This window comes from Sphaeramia orbicularis, chromosome 3, assembly GCF_902148855.1.
Source record: "Sphaeramia orbicularis chromosome 3, fSphaOr1.1, whole genome shotgun sequence".
Lineage (NCBI taxonomy): Eukaryota > Metazoa > Chordata > Actinopteri > Kurtiformes > Apogonidae > Sphaeramia > Sphaeramia orbicularis.
In genome coordinates this window covers 52,811,017-52,833,686 of record NC_043959.1, presented here as the reverse complement: position 1 = coordinate 52,833,686, position 22,670 = coordinate 52,811,017, and the positions used below count along the sequence as shown (strand labels likewise).

The 22,670-nt window shown below is 36.4% G+C and overlaps 2 protein-coding genes across 2 annotated transcripts; one reads left to right on the top strand and one right to left on the bottom strand.

The window, feature by feature from the left end:
- Positions 1 to 4,562: 4,562 nt before the first annotated feature.
- ca7 (carbonic anhydrase VII) lies at positions 4,563 to 13,695 on the bottom strand. The gene is made up of 7 exons (XM_030131022.1): positions 13,207 to 13,695; positions 10,961 to 11,158; positions 9,218 to 9,336; positions 7,916 to 8,011; positions 7,441 to 7,503; positions 7,165 to 7,320; positions 4,563 to 5,829 (listed from the first exon to the last, which is right to left on the bottom strand). Exons 1-7 carry the CDS (start codon positions 13,241 to 13,243, stop codon positions 5,710 to 5,712), a joined length of 789 nt encoding a protein of 262 aa, XP_029986882.1. The 5' UTR covers positions 13,244 to 13,695; the 3' UTR covers positions 4,563 to 5,709.
- Positions 13,696 to 13,944: 249 nt separating this feature from the next.
- Positions 13,945 to 22,074, top strand: nae1 (nedd8 activating enzyme E1 subunit 1). Its single transcript, XM_030130851.1, has 20 exons — positions 13,945 to 14,044; positions 14,473 to 14,576; positions 14,661 to 14,721; positions 14,821 to 14,851; positions 16,144 to 16,215; positions 16,475 to 16,554; positions 16,640 to 16,749; positions 17,027 to 17,136; positions 17,238 to 17,300; positions 17,389 to 17,452; positions 17,566 to 17,657; positions 17,780 to 17,839; positions 17,950 to 18,083; positions 18,239 to 18,314; positions 18,714 to 18,753; positions 20,050 to 20,136; positions 20,302 to 20,394; positions 20,867 to 20,981; positions 21,116 to 21,165; positions 21,269 to 22,074. Exons 1-20 carry the CDS (start codon positions 13,995 to 13,997, stop codon positions 21,376 to 21,378), a joined length of 1,602 nt encoding a protein of 533 aa, XP_029986711.1. The 5' UTR covers positions 13,945 to 13,994; the 3' UTR covers positions 21,379 to 22,074.
- Positions 22,075 to 22,670: the final 596 nt, after the last annotated feature.

Here is a 22,670-nt window from a genome sequence, read left to right as displayed (position 1 = left end):
GGGAGATATGAGCTAGCCAAGCATTTGTGTTGTGTTGCATGTGCTGTTTGTATCCATAGCAACAGCACCATGACTGTGTCCCCAGATTATCAGATAGAGTCGTGGTCTTTTGCAATATTGAGAAACTTAAAATGATTTAAGGATGAAGCGTCCTGCTTTAGTTGTAAACAGAAGATGTGACTGGGTCTGTGGAGACTGTGGAGATCGTAAAGCAGAGATTAAAAGGATAGATACTGTCGTTTTGTTTAGAGGAAACGGTGACTGAGATTTAGCCACTGTCAGCTATAAATTAAATATTTTTGCTTATTAATCCATAAAGGCCCAAACAGCGACTGACGACCAAAATCATCTACTGATCTAAAATGTTTAATAACTTCTGATCCACTAATCCTGTCCAAGCATGTAAATAATTGGTGTAAAATGTAGTTTGTCATCTTTTCATGGTCATCAGATATGACGCATTTGGACATTCAGAGGCTCTGTAGTTACCGTGGAAACACTGTAATTTTCTACAAAATTGATTCACCAGTAAAACTCATGGAGTTTGATAAATGACAGTGGTTGTAAGTGCTCATGTTTGTGTGCAGATAATGATATCTTCGCTTAAAAACTCACTTTTTGTCAGTTTTCTTTGTTTTTTAACATAGTAGCCCTCAACTTTAGTTTGAGCTTTTATGACCATCGACATGACCAATAAATGAAATACAGGAAAATACATGACTTTCTCTGAAAAAACGCAAATTACTGAGGATAATATTAAAATAAATGGTGATAAATCATTTATTTAAGAAAGATTAAGTGTAGAGGAAAATTGATTTGGGAACTACCACAAAAATTACACTGGGTCTTCATGGGAGTTTGTTCATAATTATTTGCAGCTTTCATTGGAAAACAGATAGTAATTTTGTCAGACCAGGTTCAAGGACTTAGGACACCATATAAAATCAGTGCAGTATACAGTAATACATCGCTTCTGGAAGTTCAGCTGAAAAATAAATCAGTTTATTTGTAACAAAAATATAGAGGATCAGTTAAAAAAAAAAAAAGCATATAATCATGGGTTGATTAGTTGTGTTTGAAAATGTAAATGTAAATATTAATGCAACCAGTCTTGTTGTTTATTATGTACGATATCATTACTGACAAAGGAAAACCATTCAGTTACTACTAGAAAAAAAAAGTAATAATTTTGTGTGTTTTCTGTTTTGTATTTGTCCTGTAGGTTTGTATTTCACAAGTTGGTCAGATGTTGCTGTGTCTGGGAAAAATCACTACAACCAGCAAATAGATATCCTGATGCTATAAATACACATGACCGAGTCTATTTCTGAGACCTGACTGTAATATCTTATTACATGGCACATTGATTGTGGCTGTGGATGATGTGCCTGCTAAGGTATTCTTAGTCTCAATGAAGCCCCTTGACGCTATATGTGTCTTAAATATACTTCACACACACACCCCCGCTTTCATTCTTTATTCATTAACGTCCAAACTGAATTTTTCCACAGCCCTCAGCAGATGGGTGGAAATGAAACCAGAAAGGGTAATGCAACCTCCTAATTCAACTTCAAGGAATGAGGAGGACAGAGAAGACAAGGTCAAGTCCTACTGACAAAACAAAAAAAAGGAAGATGCAAGATATATTTTTCTATTGTCAGGATTATTCATGAAATACGCCATTTATATTTAGCCACTCCCATACAATGCTCAAGAGGCTACAGGTCTCAGTGCCTTTGTTTTATTTTCACCTTGTAGAATTCAGTTCTCACATCTGGTGAGGAGACAAACAATAAAGCAAAAGCATCAGATGTTAAAGACAGTAGATGCTGCCACCCAGAGGAGGGTGTACACGAGATGGACATGGTACTAGACCTGCTCAAGTCAGAAATGACCACAAAAAAAAATTATCCAGCAAAAAGACCAAATAACCTAGTTTGCAATTGCAAGATGATGAATGTAGATCAGAATGATATATATATATATATATATATATATATATATATATATATATAAACATTTGTACACGTGTTTGTACATGGGAATATGAGCAGACCTAAATCAGAATAATGTACTTTAATATATTTTCAAGTAAAGTCTGCCATCTGTTGGATGAATGCTGCTACAAACATGATTGTGTCACAGAACTGTATGTAATATATCAATTCATGTCCTCATGGTCTTCAAGTCATCATCCACTTTTATGAAAATCAAGCCAGGCTCATAAACACATGTTTAAAACACTTAGATCAGTGGTTCCCAACCTTTTTTGGCTCGTGACCCCATTTTAACATCACAATTTTCTGGCGACCCCTGACTTTTAAAATGGAGAAATTGTTTTTGTTAAAATTAATTTGTTTTTGATCATGGAATAGATTGCTATACTATGTTGCAAATAAACATTAATATTAGACAACATTTAGACGCTATAATGTATATTATTATGGACAGAGGCAGAAAAGTCAGGTGTAGATTACTGCACAAAGTGAGAATTTGATTTTCCTTGGTCAGGATATGCACAGTCAGTCCAACTTGGATTTACAAGGCTGACAATTAATACTGAACAAACAATAACTCAAACTATGAATTATGAAACAGCTGCAGCATCTGAAACCGACCACAATGAACATCTGAAAGATAAACAGTACCACAGTGCTTCAGTTTCAGCTTCAGAGTTTGTCATGTCTTTTATGTATTGTGATTGTCTCTCTCAACTCACCATATGTTTTTTATTAGTAAGATTTTTTTTTTTTAATCAATTACTAGAAATTTCAGGTGACTCCACATGGGGTCCCCACCCCAAGGTTGAAAAGCACTGACTTAGATACAGTATTTCCATCATTGTACTCAGAGCAGATTACACAATAATAAACTGCGTGAACATCACAAATGCAGACTTGCATTTGCACACAAAATCAGTAAGTTCTACAAAACAGAGTTTGATATTTTAGTTCTGACATGTGACATGATTGGGTTTTAGTAGTATACTAGTTTAGTAGTTTGTAAATCCATGATTAACATATACAGGGTCATATTTGCGATTCATCTTGCCTATAAAGGATATCAAATGTCTTCTTTATCATGGCAGAAATGTACTGCACGTCTTTAATCAAAGTCAAACTAAAAGTCTGACATCAGGTAACATCTAAAGCCAGTCACATGTAAATATATACAGACGTCATATGAAATACACGGCAAGTATAAAAGGACACATACAAAAAGAGTAGTTTAAGTATTATATCATATATAGCCGGATGTCTCTGCGGTCATGGCATCTAAAATCCCTTTAAAAGTGTTCATTAAGACCAACTGCTTAAGTTTCAGGTCATTTACTTCCAAGCAGAGGGACCAGAATGTTTTATGGCCTTTTTTCAACAGTCAGTACAGACCTTTGAAACAGACCAAATGAATAAATCCTGAGAATGAACACCATCACTATCTGTTCTTTTCTAACAGATGTGGTTTTGCAGATAGCAGATCTAGGATACGTTCATAGACTGGATTATGCCAGTGTTTCAGTCTGCATGTGGACAAAGCAGACCATCCAACATGAATATTCAACAGACAGTGTTGTGTGAGGGTTTTAAAGTTCATAATACACTTCAGAATTCTATACAGCATCTAAACTTTGAGGGGACACATTTATGTATATTATATGACTGTAGTCCAGAACAACCAAGAATGTTATAGCAACCAGTCTCTTTTTAGCCTCAAACGAAAGACTTGAATCTGAAGTAAAACCCCAGTTTCAGTTTTAATACAATCAGATGCTCAACCTTATCTTAAATGTGAAAGCAAATGAAATAATCATGATGTTACGAACACGGCTGGTAAATAATTGACTGTGATCGCAGTCCGTGTCCCTTCTTTGAGATCCTGCACCCTCCCCCTGTCTAAAACCTGGTCACTGATTACCTTCAACAGTCTGGTTATTCCTGATTAGCAAAAGGGAGTTTAAACATTTGCTCGAATGGCTCCTCTCTGCAACATACTATAAATGCTGGGTGCAATGTTATGTTATGTTGTAATGTAATGTTATTTTTACTGAAAGTACATTTTGATGAGATGACGAATGTCTTATCTAAACTGCAGCAATGTGTGCTTGTACATTATATGTTATTTACCAGTCTGGAGTCACAAACACACAACCAACCTGAAAAAAAAAGAATGTGCTGAAAACAAATTGATCAGGTAGGTATGTGTAATACTTGTTAGTCAACAGTATTTATGTATTTGTTTGTTTATTTAGCAGGGACAGTACACATTAATGAACATTTCTGTAAATGTACCAGCATTAGCAAAAAAGCTATTTTTCAACTGTTGTCCCTGGGTAAGATGTAAAATACCAGCATTCATAAAATTAGAAACATTTTAAAAATTAAGGCTACACCCACACATTACATAGCATTAGTTCACACACACACACAGTATACACAGTTAACCTTTAAGTATTAGTAAAACACCTGGAGAGACATTGGCGCATTGGCAGGTGGTCAGTAGACGAAAATGCTGAAAATAAGAACCTTGACAACTGAAAAAAAAACAAAACAAAACAAACTCACTGGGTTTAACTGTGTTTAACTTTATTTCATTTTGCATACAGGGCAGCATGTTGAATACAGTAAAACATATTCAAACCACCAATAAATTACATGTTTAATGTTCTTCCATCAGCAACAAACAATCACAACGGTTTTGCCCTTCCTGTTTGAATACTTCATTATACAGACATAAAGTATGTTTATCCCTGACATAGCTTAGTATTTGTAAAACCCACATCTAAAAAAGGAACAGCATTACAAAGAGCTGCCATAACTTACCCAAGTGAGATGCCAGAGCTGAGATGCCAGAGTCCGGCATTACGTCGTGGTATGTGCGTGTTTTGCAGTTTCTGAGGTTAACTGTTAATAACTCAACGGCATATCAGTTTGCAAAACTTAAGATCAAGTATAGCAACTGGGTCCTGGTTTTGATTAGGTTTACACTGCTAAAATGTTCTTGTTAATACAGGTTTTAAAAGAATAAACACTCTCCTTATCAAATATCTGTGTTTATTGAGCACTAAAGGACCTGACGCTTTCATACCCTCCATCACAAACAAACGGAGCGGTATAGACAAATGCAGCACTAATCTGATCCCACCTCCAGTCAGGATTGTCAGACTGAAAGGGATCTGCGTCCACAAGGACTGGGAATCCACCAGCAATAGGCTGGATCTTTAGGGGATCAAATGGGATCAGTCTGAAGGCCAACACCATGGTGCTGGAGACTACAGCGTGGTGTGATACCAGTGGAACAACACTGACAGACTTTTCTTGTACAATGACTTGCCAGTTGCACATTTAATCATTGAACAGAGTTAATACACTATGATAGCACCTTACAAACATGATGTTCCACATATGATCTTATTCTAGCACCTTCTTGTCTTTATAATATCTTCTAAAAGCATACAATAATCTTATCATTTACTACTAATTAAAAGTGCTAATGTTATTAGTGTTCATAAAATCTGTTTAATTCCTAAAATCATTCAAAATCTCATTCCTCCCATTGACCAGTAGAAGGAAAGTTTTATTTTTGGCAGTGATGAGACTTATTCTTTTTAATTTTCCATCAGTACTTCGTGAACAAATCCCATCAAATATATGCATTCACCTGTCTAAAAGAGCTTGTATTATGTTGTATTTTACATCCCTGGTGGTCATATCAGTTGGAGGAGCGTACTTTCCTGCCTTTTAGAGGCTGAGGAGGTCTGAAGTTGTTCTCCATACGTAGCCTCTGGTCTTCTTCCTCTCCAGTGAACAGAAGCATCCTGAATTTTCCCAGCTGCATTCAAAGAAATAACACAAAAAAAGACTTCAGTTTTGCTTGACTTATCCTGTGGACACATGATGGTCTGTTATAAATATTATAGTCCTCTTGTCAGATCATGACACTTCAAACTACATGACTTATAAATACATAACATTATCACAACGATCCAAAATATTTCTCTTCAGTTGTGTACTATTTTGCAAGAAGTGAAAAACCAAATAATACCCGGTTACATAAAGGGCTTTTCCCTGCTGAGTCTCCATGTGAGTGTTTCTCAATTAAAGCCCTGCACCCATCCAGTCATCCATCCATCAGGATAATCAGCTGGAGGAGATCAAAAGCTTGAGGCCTGGAGTCATAGGTTGTGGGGCCACTTGCATGGCTTACACGCCACCCCCAGCAATGCCTCACACAAGGGTTTACAGGCACTAAATTCATGCCTACCCCCCGTGGTGATGCTATCATTAAAACTCTCCATTTCTGAGAGACTAGAAAAGATCAACAAAATGTGAGAGCATAATCCAGAGACTGGCAGCAGTCACCACAGGGGGACCAGGAAGGCATGTGCTGCGGTCCTCCACTTAGTCCGCTTAACTTGTCAACAACCCAGAGTTATCAGACATAAACATTCTGATTAAATTTGATTCTAAGAAGAGCAGTTAAAAACAAGTCAACTCTAAACACGGCATCCCTAATGAATGATGCTGGCCCCTGCAAATAAAGCTTCATACTTATCACTAACTTGTTGGCAGCCACACTACAAAACACAGCCCTCTGAGCTTTATGGTGCATGCACTAATGGCATACATGCAATGTAACACTACGGACTGATGAATCGCAGCATCCATCCTAGTGCTTTAACCAAATACACTATCTCTTTTTCTGTTATAAAGTCCTAAATAGTTATTTGTGTCCATCTTCATCATCTGTTTTATGTATTGTAGTAAAATTTTAGCTGTAGGTAGGGGGTGGTCAGATGCCAAAAGGGTTTCCCAGCTCTAGGCTGCAGCTGTGACAGCTGGATTAAGGTTAATGTATGGCTGGGATATGTGACCCAGATATGAGTTCCTGTATTTCACACTACTGTATATGTGCCACACATTCAGTTTTATGTGAACAATCATACTCTCTTCCCTTAGGTGATGATAAAAAATATAAAAGAAATGTGCATGGGATACATCAGGGAGGAGAACTAGGAGACAAATATCCTTTTATTCCTGTCAGCGTTATTTAACAGGGGACAATAAAGATCTAACAATGGCCAAGTTTGACATGACTGCACGTGTATAGTCTCATACACTGGATATGAAGAATGGTTTATGTAGTAAAATGTGGCACAGCCCGCACCTGTTTTTCAGACACTGTGATCGGGTCCTTAAGTACAATCCAGATCACACTCTCATGGAGAGGGGGCGTGGTCAGTGATCCCAGGTAGGTCCAGTAGTGAAGGCTGCTGGGTAGGAGGCACTTGGGGTTGAAATCTTTGAAATCAGTGATACTGCCCTGCCATGGAAACACAATGACAATTATTACTTTATATTGGTGCAATAAACTGAACAGAAGCCATAAATCATGCTAACACTGCATGTAATAAAATCGTATGTGAATCAGAATAGGGCTCACCTTAAACTTCACCATGTACAGTGCGTCTGTTATCGTGTGGAGCCATCTGTGGTCGTCACCTGTCTTACATAACACACAGATTTGACTTAAAATTTCATTTGTTACTTTTGGAAAGAATCCATATTTAGTCTTGTCATACTTATTTAGTATAGTGTGTAATATAAAATCTGAAGTTCACAGCTAGTACTTTTAGCATTACAGTCTCTTAGTGTTTTTATGACTTCTAGTTGTTCAAAGATCAGCAGAGGCTCAGTATGCAGATGAATAACCTCTGTCATTAACAGAAATACAATAGATCACAATACATTAATACAAAATCAAAGAGACAGAACATAATAGCAACCAACAATGAGCAGAACTGCAACAAATTAACATTCTGCTTTTGCTTTTGTCCATGCTACCAGGGCATAATAAAGGTGAAACAGCTGCTGACTTAAACAGACAAACAATATAAGCACTTAAAGAAACATCTTACATCCAGGAAGATGCCAAGGACAGCGAGACCATCGGGTGCTGTTGCTGCCTCATCAAATGTCTTGTACTTGACAGCATTCCAGTGCACTAGATGAAGCTACAAAAAGGAAACAGGAGGAAAGAACACAGGAACAGAATGGGGATTAAAACAAATTTTTAGACTGATTTACCTCTAGTTCATGTATAACACATAATATAACAACTATATACTTGGTACCAAGAACAAAATATACATGATCTTACCACAGAGTGTTTTTTTTTGTTTTATTAATAAGACAGGTGTGTTTTTACCCAGCTGTATTTATTTGCATTCTCAGTTTGTACCAGAAAAAGGCAGATAATTTGACAAACAATGAAAGAGCCCAAAAATAAAGCTGTGATTGTTTACATTATGGTTAAAGAAAGAATGCAACATAATTGTCTATGACTATCCTGATCACTTATCTGTTTATATCTGTAAATTATATTCATTTTCATCAATATACATGTATTTGTTTTTATTAGTGGTTTTCACATTTTGAGATCCAGGTTGGGTTAGTATGGGGGTCGCCATCGGTTCTTGTGGGGGGGGGGGGGGCTGTTATACTTTGTGTGTCACAAAATCTTGTATCATAAAATGTGAATTTCTTTCTTTTTTTGTATTGTACTTTTGGAGATGCAAAATGAAAATAAATTTTAAAAATTGATCCAAAAATTAAATAAATAAATAAAGCTGTGATGATAAAAAAAAAAAAAAAAAAGTGAAAAGCTTCGATGGAAACTGCGACTGATTTTATACCAATAACAAACAGAAATATCACATTAGATAAAAAAAAAAAACATATCAATGAAATGCCAACATGTATGAAGAAAGATAAAAGCTTTCTCTCTATATATATATAACATTTATTTAATCTTGGAATATAATGAGGAAGACTTCAATTGCTGTGTAGACATTTGATTCAGGAAAAAACAACAAAAAACAAAACAAATTAAATTTGACTTATTGCACTGAGAAGATGGGTAATAAATGGTGATAAAAGCAAAACAAAAAATATGGGAGAGAGTGAAACAACACTTTATGATCTAGACCAGTGGTTCTATTTGGGAGGCCAAAGCTGATGACGCTGCTATTGCTATTTCTGGTAAAATTGTTAACAAATTTTGAGATAATGATGATGAAGAACCAGCGTGATAGTGGTGGTAGATGAAAATTTGCATAAATAAGTTAATCCCAATTTTGTGAAAATTCTGTTAAAACTTGTACATTTGGATTGAAGTCCATTACTGACACATTAAAGCAGTTCAGGTCCAAATCACTGACCTCAGACGCATAGCTATTTCCTGACACAGTGTGCTCAGAGCCTTCACATCCCTTTTCACCCCAGTGGAAGTGAAACTGTTTTAGTCTGTAGGGGTTGTCAAGAGGGCCTCCCTGGATCACTGTAAGAGACGAGAGTGGATGTTAAAAAATAGAAGGTTTGCATTCTTTGCTGGTGAGAGGCAGACTGTTTAGAAGCTGCATGCTGCTCAGAGCATCCAGTGTTGAGCCTCATCCGCACAACTTAATGCCAGAGCAGGACTCACACATATAAGAGAACGAGTCATTCACTTAACACCTGGCAGTCTTTATTCACTTTCCCTGTCAAAGCAGAGACATGAGCGCTAACAAACAGACAAACCTGCTCTACTGTTCACACAAATCATGAGTTTTCTCGAGCACAAGCTTTTGGTTAGACACAAATAGCCAAACCTGTGCCAAATAAAGCACAGGAACTACATAGAACTTTGAGCTCAGGTCTACCTTAGGATTTATCAGATATTTTATGTCACAATGGACTTCAGAATACAGTCACGACAGCGCAGACTTTTTTCCAAGCCTGTGGCTGCACCGGTATAGGCTTCTGCACCAGACTAATGTGATTGTTATTCAAAGTGATGTGGCTGACATCCTTTTGCCTAACAGACAAGACCATGTTAGCGAGATAGTAATGACAGAGAATAAAACACGTAGCCCATCGTACAGACAATGTATTTAACCAGAAAAACAATCTGATAGCAAAATATGTGCAGTAATATGCATCTGTATTTATTTACCAGTTATAAATGAGTTAAAATTAAAGGAATAATCAGTAAAGGTGTCCCTTAAATGTAGCTAATGTTGTGAAGACGGTTGTTAAAGGTGGTAGTGTTGTAAATATGTGAAAATATATGACACGATACATGTTAATCACATAGGATTATTCTAATAGTGTACTTGTGTCTTTAAAAAAGCTATTTTATGATAAGGCTACACTCCTTTTCTTAACAACCCAAAGTGTAACTCATATAAATACTGTACTCAGTTACAGATGGCAAACTGACAACAGCAGCTTTAAGGGATCTGTGCACCTCATTTAAACTAGGGAGAAATGCTGAGGAAGTGCATTACTTCATCTACAGGCCTTCTCTGTCATTAATTTTCACTGATGGCTGCATTCTTGATACTAAATGTCTTAGTCAAACAGCCCCACATTTCTGAGCTTATCATTCATGGTAATGACAGGGTGGTTAACATGGATCCACCCGGTGATAAAAGCAAATAGGGCCATAATAAACACTGAGATCATTTCAGGTTATTACATCTCTTGTCCAGCAGACGAGTACTCATACAGTTAACTGCTAGCTGCACCTTCCTCCAGCATCATCAGGGGTTTATTTGCAAACTTTGATTGCGGTCAGTTATGTAGACAGGTTGCACTTTTGAAAACTGCAGGTAATCCCACACTTCAAGCATATATTCACTGAAAATAATCTTTTAGCACCAGGTTTCCATCACATGGGGCTGAGACTATTCCAGAACTTTGACCTTTGGTAAGCATAGGTTTGCAGGGCAAATGTCTAATCTTTTAGCACAAAAGTAATATAATAATGACACACATAATCCATCACATACTAATATTTGTATCTGATTAATGCATTACACTAATTATACATTATTTGACACTTAAGTGATGACAGTTTGATCTTTAAAAACTGAAACCTATTACGTAACAGTAACTAAGGTCAAGCATGAACATAAACTTACCTGATCTATCATCTGTGTCATCAAACTCCACTACTACAGAGTGCCCATTGTTGGAGATATTGATGGAGGTACAACGGTCATAGTTCAGGACAATCTGGCTCAGATTGGGGTCACGTGAAGCCTGATGGGGAACGATGTCAATGGGAGACTGTCGACTTCCGTGGGCTACAGGGTATTTGTTGTGCCATGCAGATGGACCTTAGAAAAGACATTTCCACAGTAAACATAACAGTATTTAAAGCATGTGCATGTGAGTTTGACCAGTCTATACCAGTTAGTTTTAAGGCAAATTTGAGAACTCATTTTTTACAAGAAAAGTCTGTAAGTTTTTTTTTGTTTTGTTTTGTTTTTATTCTTCCTATATTTTGAGTCCACTGTATTCTTCTTGATACTGCACTTGAGTCTGGGAAAACATAGAATAGAATAGAATAGAATAGAATAGAATAGAATAGAATAGAATAGAATAGAATAGAATAGAATGCCTTTATTGTCATAATCCATATGTACAGCGAAATTAAAAGAGACAACTCTCTAGTGGTGCATAGTGCAAAACAGTTTAAAAGAAAAAGAAAAGTGTTAATATATATACAGAATAAAAACAAGCTTGTCAACCAACCAAGAAACAGTAGAGATAAATATATAGTCCACTTTGACCCTGGCTGGACACGAAGGATATATGTTAAATATATATCCTTATTTGAGGATTGTTTTAATGTATCCATTACTTTTGCATTATTAGTGTTTTAACTACACCTTAATATTTGTTTAAGGTTAATTGTTGTTGTATTTATGCTCTGTGCCTGTTGGTTTTCAATCACTGCAAAATATATCATTAACCCTTTCATGCATAGGTTACTACAGTGGACAGTTATTCTCCAGCTGTTCTCTTCTATATTCATGGGTTTTGTTGTTTTAGTTTCATATCAGCCAACACAGTGATGCTTATGCACCATCCCATACATTGACATTCATATCATTATTGTAACTTTGCTGTTCTTGATAAACCTGATCTGCAGTGCCATGTTTTAGTGTAAATCAATTATTTGTTAGACAAGAAGTTGTTTTTTTTTTTTTTTTTTTTTTTGCATGCTATCTCCATATTTACTAGCATTAAAATATGTTAAAAATGTGAGAAGACATCACATTAGCAGCATTAAAAATGTTTTTATTTCATTGTTTTCATATCGCTTTCTGATATTGGGCTTTAAACACGTTTCTTTACTTCAAAAATTAAATGCATGGATAATTTTGTAACTCCATAGAAAAAAAAAAACTTGATCGCATTGTTTTTTTCATGCCTAAGGAGGAATAAAAACACTCAAGAAAAAAATTTTGACAAACATTCTCATAATTCATGCATGAAAGGGTTAATGTGCTTGTGGTAGAGCACTTTGTAGGGCTGTTGGAATAAATGCTGTACAAATAAAGTTTATAAGTATTATTATAGTATTTGTTCCTTTTACTAAACTGAGTATTTCCCAATTTCAGGAAAGGGCTCAATAATTATTCTGAATTCTATAAATGTCTGCCCTATTTGATCTGGATCTAGTTGGTGATAACACTGGTCTACAATTTTTTAGAAATGATTTGCTTCAGAGATTAAATGTGCTAAATGTTACGTATTTTTATAAGATTAATTGGAAAATAAATGACAAAAGTGCCGGTTTGCTGATGTTTTCAAGGTATATGATTAAGTGTTATTACACATATATCTATATTGGTTTATGTACATTTATATAATAGTTTTATAAATCTTCCACTAAACAGAACCTGTAAAGTGAATGTATTCTAATGTGCAGACAGTGTTTTGAAGTAGATCTTGTAGCTCTGAGACAAATATTCCTTTTGAGTCAAACCCATTCTCTCGTTAATTCTTGAATTTCACATTTTGACCCAAGGCTGTATCTTGGAAAGTTCAGCCAACCAGCATTTTTTACTTGATTTTTCTTTATCAGTGACTCTCATGTGGTAAAATGTCATTACTTTTATTCTGGAAGCATTTTCCTTGTAGACCAGTGTAATAAGTAGAAAAAAAGTCAAAGCTTTGATTTTCCCTGCACCAATCCAGAGCCCAGAGGATGGTTGACTTAAGGTGGCTGCTGTCATCCTTTAAGCAGGAGGCTAATCTTGCATTACAGCCCTCTTAACATGCAACCTGCGCTCCTGTCACAGCAGAAGCAAACGCACTGACAGCAGCCTAAATAAACAATCATTTCTACCAGAAGCTTGGATGTGGAAGATCTTACCGTCTTCTTTCCCATAGCCCCAGTGATGCCCCTTCATTGTCCCTGTTTTCCAGATGCAGATGTCCCCAGGTCGCCGGTTCTGTCTCCTGTCCCGTGTGGAGATGACCCGGTGTTTGGACGTGCTGCTATTAATGAGGGTATGTAGGGGCCAAAGGGGAAGGGCATTTATCCACGCCTTGACACGCCCCCCCCCCACTCCCCCACGCCCACACAACAACACCCAAACAGCCCACCTGGCGTGTTATCAGTAGAGTTTCACAGCTAATCTTGTCCACAGTCGCTGCATTAAACTGGCATTTTTCATTCCACAACATAAACATCTGCAGATGATCATACTTCATGCACATATAAGTATACTTTTATCATCTTTACAGTCATGTGTAAATTAAATTTGCATGCAGTTAACACCTAAATAAATTAAACGCACCACGTTAAAACTCAGATACATCACATACCCATAGATCTTATTCTCCTCCATGAGTTTAATATTTACAAAAAATAGCTCGGTGTGGCCCCCCTGTGGTGGGTAGCTTTCTTTACCCATACGTGCACACTTACAGTTGTTTTTACATTCTCAAGAAATGTGCACAAATATTGCTTCCATCAACACTTAAAAGTTTCCTTTAATTTTCTTTTACATAAAAAAGATATTAAGCGTAACGTATAATCATATATGTAGATTATGACGCGAGAATATATGTCGAAAGTGCGAAAGTAAATCAGTTGAATGTGTCGAATCTGCCGCTCCGTAGCTTAAAACTAATGTACCGTCATATTTGAAAGGTACCATGGCGGCCACCAAAGCCAATAAAGAGCAGAAATATGACAGGCAGCTCAGGTAAATTCTAACAGTGACTAAGATTTTAATTGACAATGTTTATACATCGAAGTGTTGTGAGAGTTAACACGGAGAAGACATAACAGATTAATAGACGAGACAGGAGAGCTAACGTTATAGTGCTAGCGTTAGCCTACTTGCTATGTACGTTGTTGTTGTAGATCCCACACGTTAGCATTCAGTTTAAAAAAAAACAAAATGAGACGTGTTTGTTTGTTGCTTTTACTGGTTATATTGCGTCACCAGTGTTGTGTTGTGTTGCATATTGAGATTGTATTGTCTGCTTTAACAACGGAAAGAGTGACTGATGTGGCTGCAGTCCATTACAAGCTAACATCCACCTTGCACAGCGCTTGCTATATTTCAGCTGAAAACAAATTGTATGATTTAATTATAACACAGATCCATGTTCTGATGTGTGCTTTCAGACTGTGGGGTGACCACGGCCAGGAAAGCCTTGAAAATGCCCATGTTTGTCTCATCAACGCCACAGCAACTGGAACAGAGATATTGAAAAACCTTGTACTTCCAGGTAAGAATATGTTTCTTTGGTGTAACAATACTGCAGGTGCCCATGAAGGCCAATTTTGGAGTGAATAAATAATTTTTGTCCTAGGTATTGGAGCTTTCACTATAGTTGATGGACACATAGTTTCTGGAGAGGATGTAGGAAACAAGTAAGACAGCTATGTTTTTCAAAGTTGATCTTAAATATAGTTTGTTTTTCATATATCTGATTACATTTACCTATTGGTTTTTCCATTTTTATTTTGCAGCTTTTTCCTGAGCAAAAACAGTATTGGAAAGGTATGTGTTACAAGGACAAATGATGTCTGTCACAAATAACAGTGGAAATCAGAGTGCAGAGCTATTCACATGGGGAACTGCATCTATAACAATTGCTATTACAATAACATTGTGATCATCAGCCCGGCTGAATGATAAACTTGTGTAAACAGTAGTACCTGTATGCTCCAGCTGCATCAGAGCCCTAAAATGAATGGATCATACATTGGAGGATACAAATTGGGTGCACAGTGCAAACTCAACAACAAGGGTTTCTTACCCTTTAATTCACTTATGTTCATCCTGTAGAAAATGCAAAAAGGGGGATATCAGTCCCTCTGTTAGTTTAATAAAAATAATTAAGTTAACATCTTACACAAAAAAGTTGCTGCCTGTCTCAAAAGGTTCACAAATAAATATTCACAAAGGCTGTCATAATCCACAACAAGGTCAGGAAAACTGACTCTGTATACTGCTGTCACTGGATGTAGTTCATTATACTGCTAACACGACAACCCCGGTGTGATTCTCTGTAAAGTCAGATGTATTCCGATTGACTGTCAGTGTGTTTATTGTTCATCAAATTGCTCTTGAAGTAATCCTAACAATATCAGGATCAAGATAAACTTTATTGTCCTGCATGGGAAATTAGTGTTGGACAACACTGGTACACAATGCTACATACGCATTTGTACACATATAATAAACAAAACACTCTCAAGGTTACAGTCAGCAATACTGTTCTCCTTTCTCACTATTGTTACAATTGTAGTCTTATGATACAGATATCCTACAATAAGTCACAGATTGCAAGACACTCTTCTGTGATACATTATGACATCTGTGTAACTGTAGAAGAAGAAAAAAACACTTAAAGTGGAAGGCAGTGACAAATTTACAAAACTTAATCAAACTAATGCTCAAAAAAGTACAGTCTCAAATCTTTGTGCCTATTTAGTGCATACACATCATCAGACAATGTGGTGCCAGTGAATAAATAACATATCACAAGAGGAAGTAATGTGATATACTCCTGTATCAATATTTTGTCCTACCTCTAATCATAAATGTATTGATTTTTTTTTTCTTTTTCCCCTTGTGTAATGCATCTCTCCTTGTTTTATGAAGAAACAAAAAAGAAACCATGCTTTATTTCAATATCCTTAAAAGTGATGTCATTTCCCATTCGCTTAGCACTGAGGGATTGGTAGCACCCTAAAAGTGTCTTTACATGTGAAGTAAATTGCAATATACTGTATTAGTATCAACATACAGTATTTGTAAAACATCTGACCATAGGTTTTATTTTGCAGAACAGAGCACAAGCTGCCACTGAGCTGCTACAAGAACTCAACAGTGATGTGTCTGGAAACTTTGTTGAAGAGGTTGGTAATTGTGTCACCATGATACCACAAAGTTTCACTTGTAATAATATGCCTAATGGATTTGATAAAAAGGACTAATACTTTGTCATAAAATCTCTGAATCTTTGCATCAAACTTTCAATAACACAGTTGAAAGTAATTCCCAAAAACATGTGGAAGCTTAAGAATTGACTCAGTAGAGTAGACATTGAAGTAATTCTGCCAAATAATTGATTGTCTTTGTAACAAAGGATGCTTGTTTATTGTTCTATACCTGCAGAGTCCAGATAAGCTCCTGGACAATGATCCAGAGTTTTTCCACAGGTTTACCATAGTCATTGGTGTCCAGTTGCCAGAAAGGTATAGTAATATCTATTATAGAATTTTAAACTATAAAATAATTTCAAGAAAAATTGTTATTAATTGTCTAATTTCCTCTAAATAGCACATGTTTGCGGCTTGGCTCAGTTCTGTGGAGTGCTTCTGTGCCTTTCCTAGTATGTAAAACCTATGGTCTCATAGGCTACATAAGACTAGTGGTGCAGGAGCATACAGGTTAGTAGTACTAACACTTAATTTGAATCTAATTAAATGGTTAACATATTAATAAATACAATTTCTGAGTGTTGTAAATAGAAGTTTGGTTCATATTGGTGTATGAACACATAATTTCACGAATGGATAACAACTAATCAGGAGATATTTCATTTAGATATTTTTGAACCTCTGTCATCCTATTATATGTACATATTTAATGTGGCATGGTGATTTCATTGTTGTACTAACTTAGTAGATAATTTCCATTTTTCATTTTTTACTGCCTCTTTTTCAGTGATTGAGTCTCACCCCGACAATGCCTTGGAAGACCTGAGGTTGGACCAGCCCTTTTCTGAATTCACGAATCACATTCAGTCCTATGATCTTGAAAACATGGAAAAGAAGGTGGGTAATACTGTGTCAACACCTTTTGTGAGTGTATAATTGTCGCTTTAAATATTACACAACTTATAATGTGTTCCACTGTTCCCCATTTTGCTATTTAGGACCACAGTCACACACCATGGATAATTGTTGTTGCGAAATACCTAGACAAATGGCTCAGTGAGGTAAAGCATAATTCCTGTGAGAACCTCACTTGTTGTTATGTGTTTTGTTTGTGTATGCCTTCAATAAACCATCTTCTTATTTTTTTAGCACAACTGTCAGGCACCAAAGACATACAGAGAGAAAGAAGCCTTCAAACTGTTTATTCGGGAAGGTATGTCTTTATTTACCTCTATAAGTTGAATTAACCGAATGTTGTAATATTAGCATATATCACAATAAATATCCAACATGTTACATTTTAAGCTTATTCTTTTTTTTCTTCAGGAATCTTGAAGAATGAGAATGGTGTCCCAGAAGATGAAGAAAACTTTGAGGAAGCTATAAAGAATGTGAACACTGCTTTAAATCCAACCAAGGTACCAGGGATTTTTTTTCCTTATTTATTATTTTGTACCAAATACATTTGGCCGTTATAAACTTTATCTGTTTTGTTTACTGACAGGATTGCATGATTAAATGAGACTTTTCTTGACTGCAGATTCCAAGTGCTGTGGAAGACCTCTTCAACAGCCAACAGTGTAGCAATATCACATCACAGGTTTTGATTTGTTCTCTGACTGTTTTTATAAATGCTTTTCCATTTAAACATAAGTCCTATTTTTGCTCTTTATAACTGTGACTGTTACTTTCAATTTATGTGTTTACCAGACTCCATCCTTCTGGGTGATGCTACGAGCTGTCAAGGAATTTGTTCACAATGAAGGCAATGGTAACCTACCTGTACGGGGGACGATACCAGATATGATCGCAGACTCGCAGAAATTTATCAACCTTCAAAATGTGTAAGTGTGGAGCACAAAGATGATAACTGTATCGATACATTTGGACTGTCCTTTTTACATTACAGATTGAAAGGTTAATAATGTACATATAGATAACACAGGGTTCAACTGATGACGTGTCTGACTCTTGTCTTTGTTTATGTGTTTTATCATAGTTACAGGGAAAAGGCCATGCAGGATGCAGCAGCTGTTTCCAAGCATGTAGAGTATCTGTTGCAGTCTGTTGGAAAGGTAAGTTGGTGTTCTTTCCATATAGCTTGTTTGTTCATTGAAGAAAGAAATTACAGAGTCTATAAAAACTGATTGGAATGGTAACATGTTAGTGTACAGACAGCTTAAGTGAAAGGATAAGTTACATAATTAATCAGTGATTTTTGAAGCATTAAATTTAATGTTTTACATCAGACACCTGTCTTACAATGAAATGTGCCTTATGTTGCAAGGCTGGACAAATAGACACTGAGGAGGATTTCTAATCTTAAATTTAGTTGTCACTAACAGCATCTAGTTATGAAAGTAGCAAAGATTGTGACTAGACACTACAGTCATAAATGAATAACATTATTGTATAAAATGCATATGATTAAAATGATTTGCACACAAGTGACTTTTACTTTTATTTTTCACTAGTCACCAGAAAACATCCCTGAAAAAGACATCAAACTGTTCTGTAAGTGGCTCCTACTTTTGTAAACATACATCAACTCACACTTTGGTGTTTTCTTATATTTGCATACAAACAAATCTTGACCTGATTAGACCACTGATATCATATGGTGTAGGGATGCACCGATACAAGTATCAGGTATTGGTCCAACACTGAGTGCGTGTATTAATTCTCGTACTCGTAAAAGTGGTCTGATACAAACACACCAATACCACTTGACAGCAGCGTGACGTTCACCTCATAGTGCAGCAGGTACACGGCCAAGGAGTAATGTCAGCAGTGTGGAGATTTTTCAAAATTAACAACAGTGACAAAAGTAACGCTGACTGCAAGTTACGTTAAAGACACAGACGGATACGGGTGGAGTGTATTGTCCGTCCTCTGTGTACATTGCATTCCATGCGTAATTCTGTCTGTTTTCCGGGAGCCTTCAGATGCATACCCAGAGCCATATAAAGATCATCATATTATCTTATATAAAAGGCTCTGTGCGCACCCAGACGGAGAAGCAGTACCACCGGATCTTTTCAAAGAGCAACTCTGTGAGTTAGTGAAAAACTGCTGACATATTTTTGACAACTACCCTTATGAATATCAACATTAGTATCCACATTAGTATTGCCTTCTCTGTCGTTGCCTTGTTTGTTATTACTGACTTTTTTCTTCTTCTCAAACAACTTTACTCTTCTTTGTGGTATTTGGCCAGTATGATTAATTAAGAGCGGCGCCCTCTGGTGGATTGATTGAGAAATGCTCATTCCAATGCATTAAATGTCAGACTAATGACAATGGCAATAAAGTACATTTTCAAAAGTAACTAAGATCTGTAGTACTCATATCAGTACTCGGTATTGGCAAGTAATCAAATGTAAGTATTTGTACTTGTACTCCGTCTGGAAAAAAGTGGTATCGGTGCATCCCAAATATGGTGTTTGTCTTGGAGACTTTTTGATTTGAGACTCTGTTTTCATCATGTCACTGGAGTAAGTACATGTTCAAATGTGTGTACAGAAAAGAAGTGGCTAAAAAGTTTCTCCTTCAAACAGTGCACATTCCTTAATTGAACTGTCATGTTACAATCTTTTATTTAAGGTGAGAACATTCATGGTAATAACACACGCTTGTTTATATCTAAATCAAAACCACTGTGCATCATTTATTCAAGTGAAGTTTTGGTTACTTATTGGACAGCACTTGAAGTGTGCTATCATGTACTTCTCTGAAGAACGCTGCTTTAAAGGGGAAGCTCGGCTGTCACTTACTTTTGTCCTAAATGCTCTGGTTTGTGTTGGTGTGTAGGTAAAAATGCATCATTTCTGAGGGTGGTGCGCTGCAGGTCTCTGGCTGAAGAGTACAATGTGGATTCAGTGAATAAAGATGAAATCGGTAAGGTGGAGGTCAACTCGTATTTCTTATTAATTTTTAAAAATAAAATTATCTAAATAAGTAATCATTCCCTGTTCTTTTTGGAACAAATAGAAAATCACTTTCTGTTGCGAATAATACGAACCTTTTTTTTTTCACTTATTGCTATTAACTGTGTCTGCTCAGCCTCTTGCATGGACAATCCAGATAGTGAGATGGTCTTCTACCTCATGCTCCGTGCTGTTGATCGCTTCTATCAGCAACATTCACGCTACCCAGGTACAGTGGTTCATTCAGACCTTTGTTTTTAATGTTAGAGCGCCTTGCAACATTAAAGCTCTTCACACTTGTTATAACAAACTCTTCCTCAAAGGGGAGCTGTTGATTACTGTTAGACCATGCAAACTCACATCAGCAACGAGGACAAGCATCTTCAGTGTTTTCAATCTGTGGCTTTTTCTAAATATCACATGTAATATTGGGCCACAGATTTCATAGTGATGGTATTAACTGACCCTGGGTCTGTGGACTTGAATGACTAGTATTGTGTATCAAAAATTAAATACCTCTTTCATGCATTAAACATCTGCTTTTGGGACAAGAAGTACTAGCTAATGTATAAGCAGTGCATCTGTAGTATTATGATTATTGTATCATTAGATAATTCAACTCTAAACATGTCATACTCTAGTTTTAATACAGTGCCGGCACTGATTTTATTTTTTTCTTGTGTTCTGTTCTTGCTTACCAGGAGTATACAACTACCAGGTGGAGGAGGACATCAGCAGACTGAAGCTCTGTGTTAACAGTCTCCTGCAGGAGTACAGCCTCAACGTCAACATCAAAGATGATTATATTCATGAGTTGTAAGACCTTGTCCCTGTTCAATTTAATAATTGTTGATTCCTGATTTTTAAAAAAAAAAAAAAATTTTAAGAGTTAATCATGTTTAGGTCAAGGTTTGAAATGATCGTCTTGTTCTTCTTTTCATCACTTTTAGCTGCCGTTATGGTGCTGCAGAGCCACACACTGTTGCTGCATTTTTGGGAGGTAATTTTATTTTAGCTCTGTTCACTTACACAGTGCATCCAACCAGTGCAATGCTAATATATACATTTACATATATGTTTCTTATATCACTATGTTTCTTTAGGATCAGCTGCTCAAGAAGCCATCAAGATCATCAGCCACCAGTTTGTGCCCTTCAACAACACGTTTATTTACAACGCAATGTCACAAACCTCTGCCACCCTACACCTGTGAATACTGAGAACGCTTACAATAACAACAGAGCAGACAGAGAATGACTGATAGAGGCACTTCCAACAGTTAAACACATCAAATGTGGAGACAAAATGAGAAATTGCTTTTTTTTTGTCTTATTTGAATGGGATTTCTATTCATATGTGTGCACATAAAATACTAAATCAAAGGTCAGGATTCCTTGTGAAATATTCTGGCTAATGTACAGCCTTATTTTCTTTTTTTCTGGTTTAGCAGACATTAAACAGAAAAAAAAAGCTGGAAATGAAACTAGCCAATTTTGAACTGTCATGTAGTACTTTCATTTGTGAAACGCCACATTTATGGATATCACAATGTAGCAGCACTTTGTATACTGTAGTCACAGCTGTTTCTAGTATTGTGTCTGCAAAAGAATGGAAGACAATTAAAAAGAAAAAAAAATGACAATGTAGTGTTTAATTGATTTTCATTGCTACTAAGACATTTAATATTTAACTTTGTGGTTCATTTCTTTAAAATCAGAAGTTGAAACATTTTCATGAATATGCATGATTCCTGTTTTCGTCTTTCTCGTGTCAGCTTTTGGACCTGCACAGTTAATGCCTCTGTGAGTCTGGTAAGCTTTTTGACTTGGGTGAACATGATTTGTTGACTTGATAGTTGAAACAAGGATTACACAGTTATCTCACCTAAATAAATGTTACATGACAAGCATGTGAGCTTCTTGAGAGGCCTGTAATGTGACTTACCCCCTGGCAGCACTTGCATGCAACCCAAGTTAGGATTCTTTTGGTTTTTTGAGACTTGGATTTGGCATTGTACTCAACAGTAGAGGGCAATCTTTCATATTATATCCTTTGGTTGCATCATTCAAGGGTTAACAGGCAGTTCTGAGTGTGTTTCACATACTTGTTCAGTGACCAATTCCTACATGCTGACCACTGGACATGCTTATTATTAACTTAAATGTTGAGAAACGTATCGGGCACAACACATCCTAATGAATATAATCTAATATATATCACAAGGTGCAGCTAGAAAGTGTCTATATGGTACTCATTGTGATGTAACTGTTTGGCAGGGGCAGTTTTCATTAGTTTTTTTTTCTCAGACTTCAGCAGAATGGAAACCTGCCCTCAGCAGATCTTTCTCTCAGCCATGTTTCTCACAGTCTCACACATTCGTGTCCTCCGTCTTTCCTCGTCTGAGAAGGATAGAGCAGGTTGCCAACAAGAACCTTGCCATTTACTAAAAGAAGATTCCGCCGCTTAAAGATTACCATGTGTCTGTCCTTCCACCCACTGAGATTT

Excerpts from the sequence above, each read along its gene's own strand:
- ca7 (XM_030131022.1), bottom strand. The coding sequence starts at position 13,243 with ATGAAGGGGCATCACTGGGGCTATGGGAAAGAAGACG. Across the intron at positions 9,337-10,960 it reads TGACACAGATGATAGATCAG|TGATCCAGGGAGGCCCTCTT; the intron begins GTAAGTTTATGT and ends CGTCTCTTACAG. Across the intron at positions 8,012-9,217 it reads GAAATAGCTATGCGTCTGAG|CTTCATCTAGTGCACTGGAA; the intron begins GTCAGTGATTTG and ends TCCTTTTTGTAG.
- nae1 (XM_030130851.1), top strand. The coding sequence starts at position 13,995 with ATGGCGGCCACCAAAGCCAATAAAGAGCAGAAATATGACAGGCAGCTC. Across the intron at positions 14,577-14,660 it reads GAAAAACCTTGTACTTCCAG|GTATTGGAGCTTTCACTATA; the intron begins GTAAGAATATGT and ends TTTTTGTCCTAG. Across the intron at positions 20,137-20,301 it reads AGTGAATAAAGATGAAATCG|CCTCTTGCATGGACAATCCA; the intron begins GTAAGGTGGAGG and ends GTGTCTGCTCAG.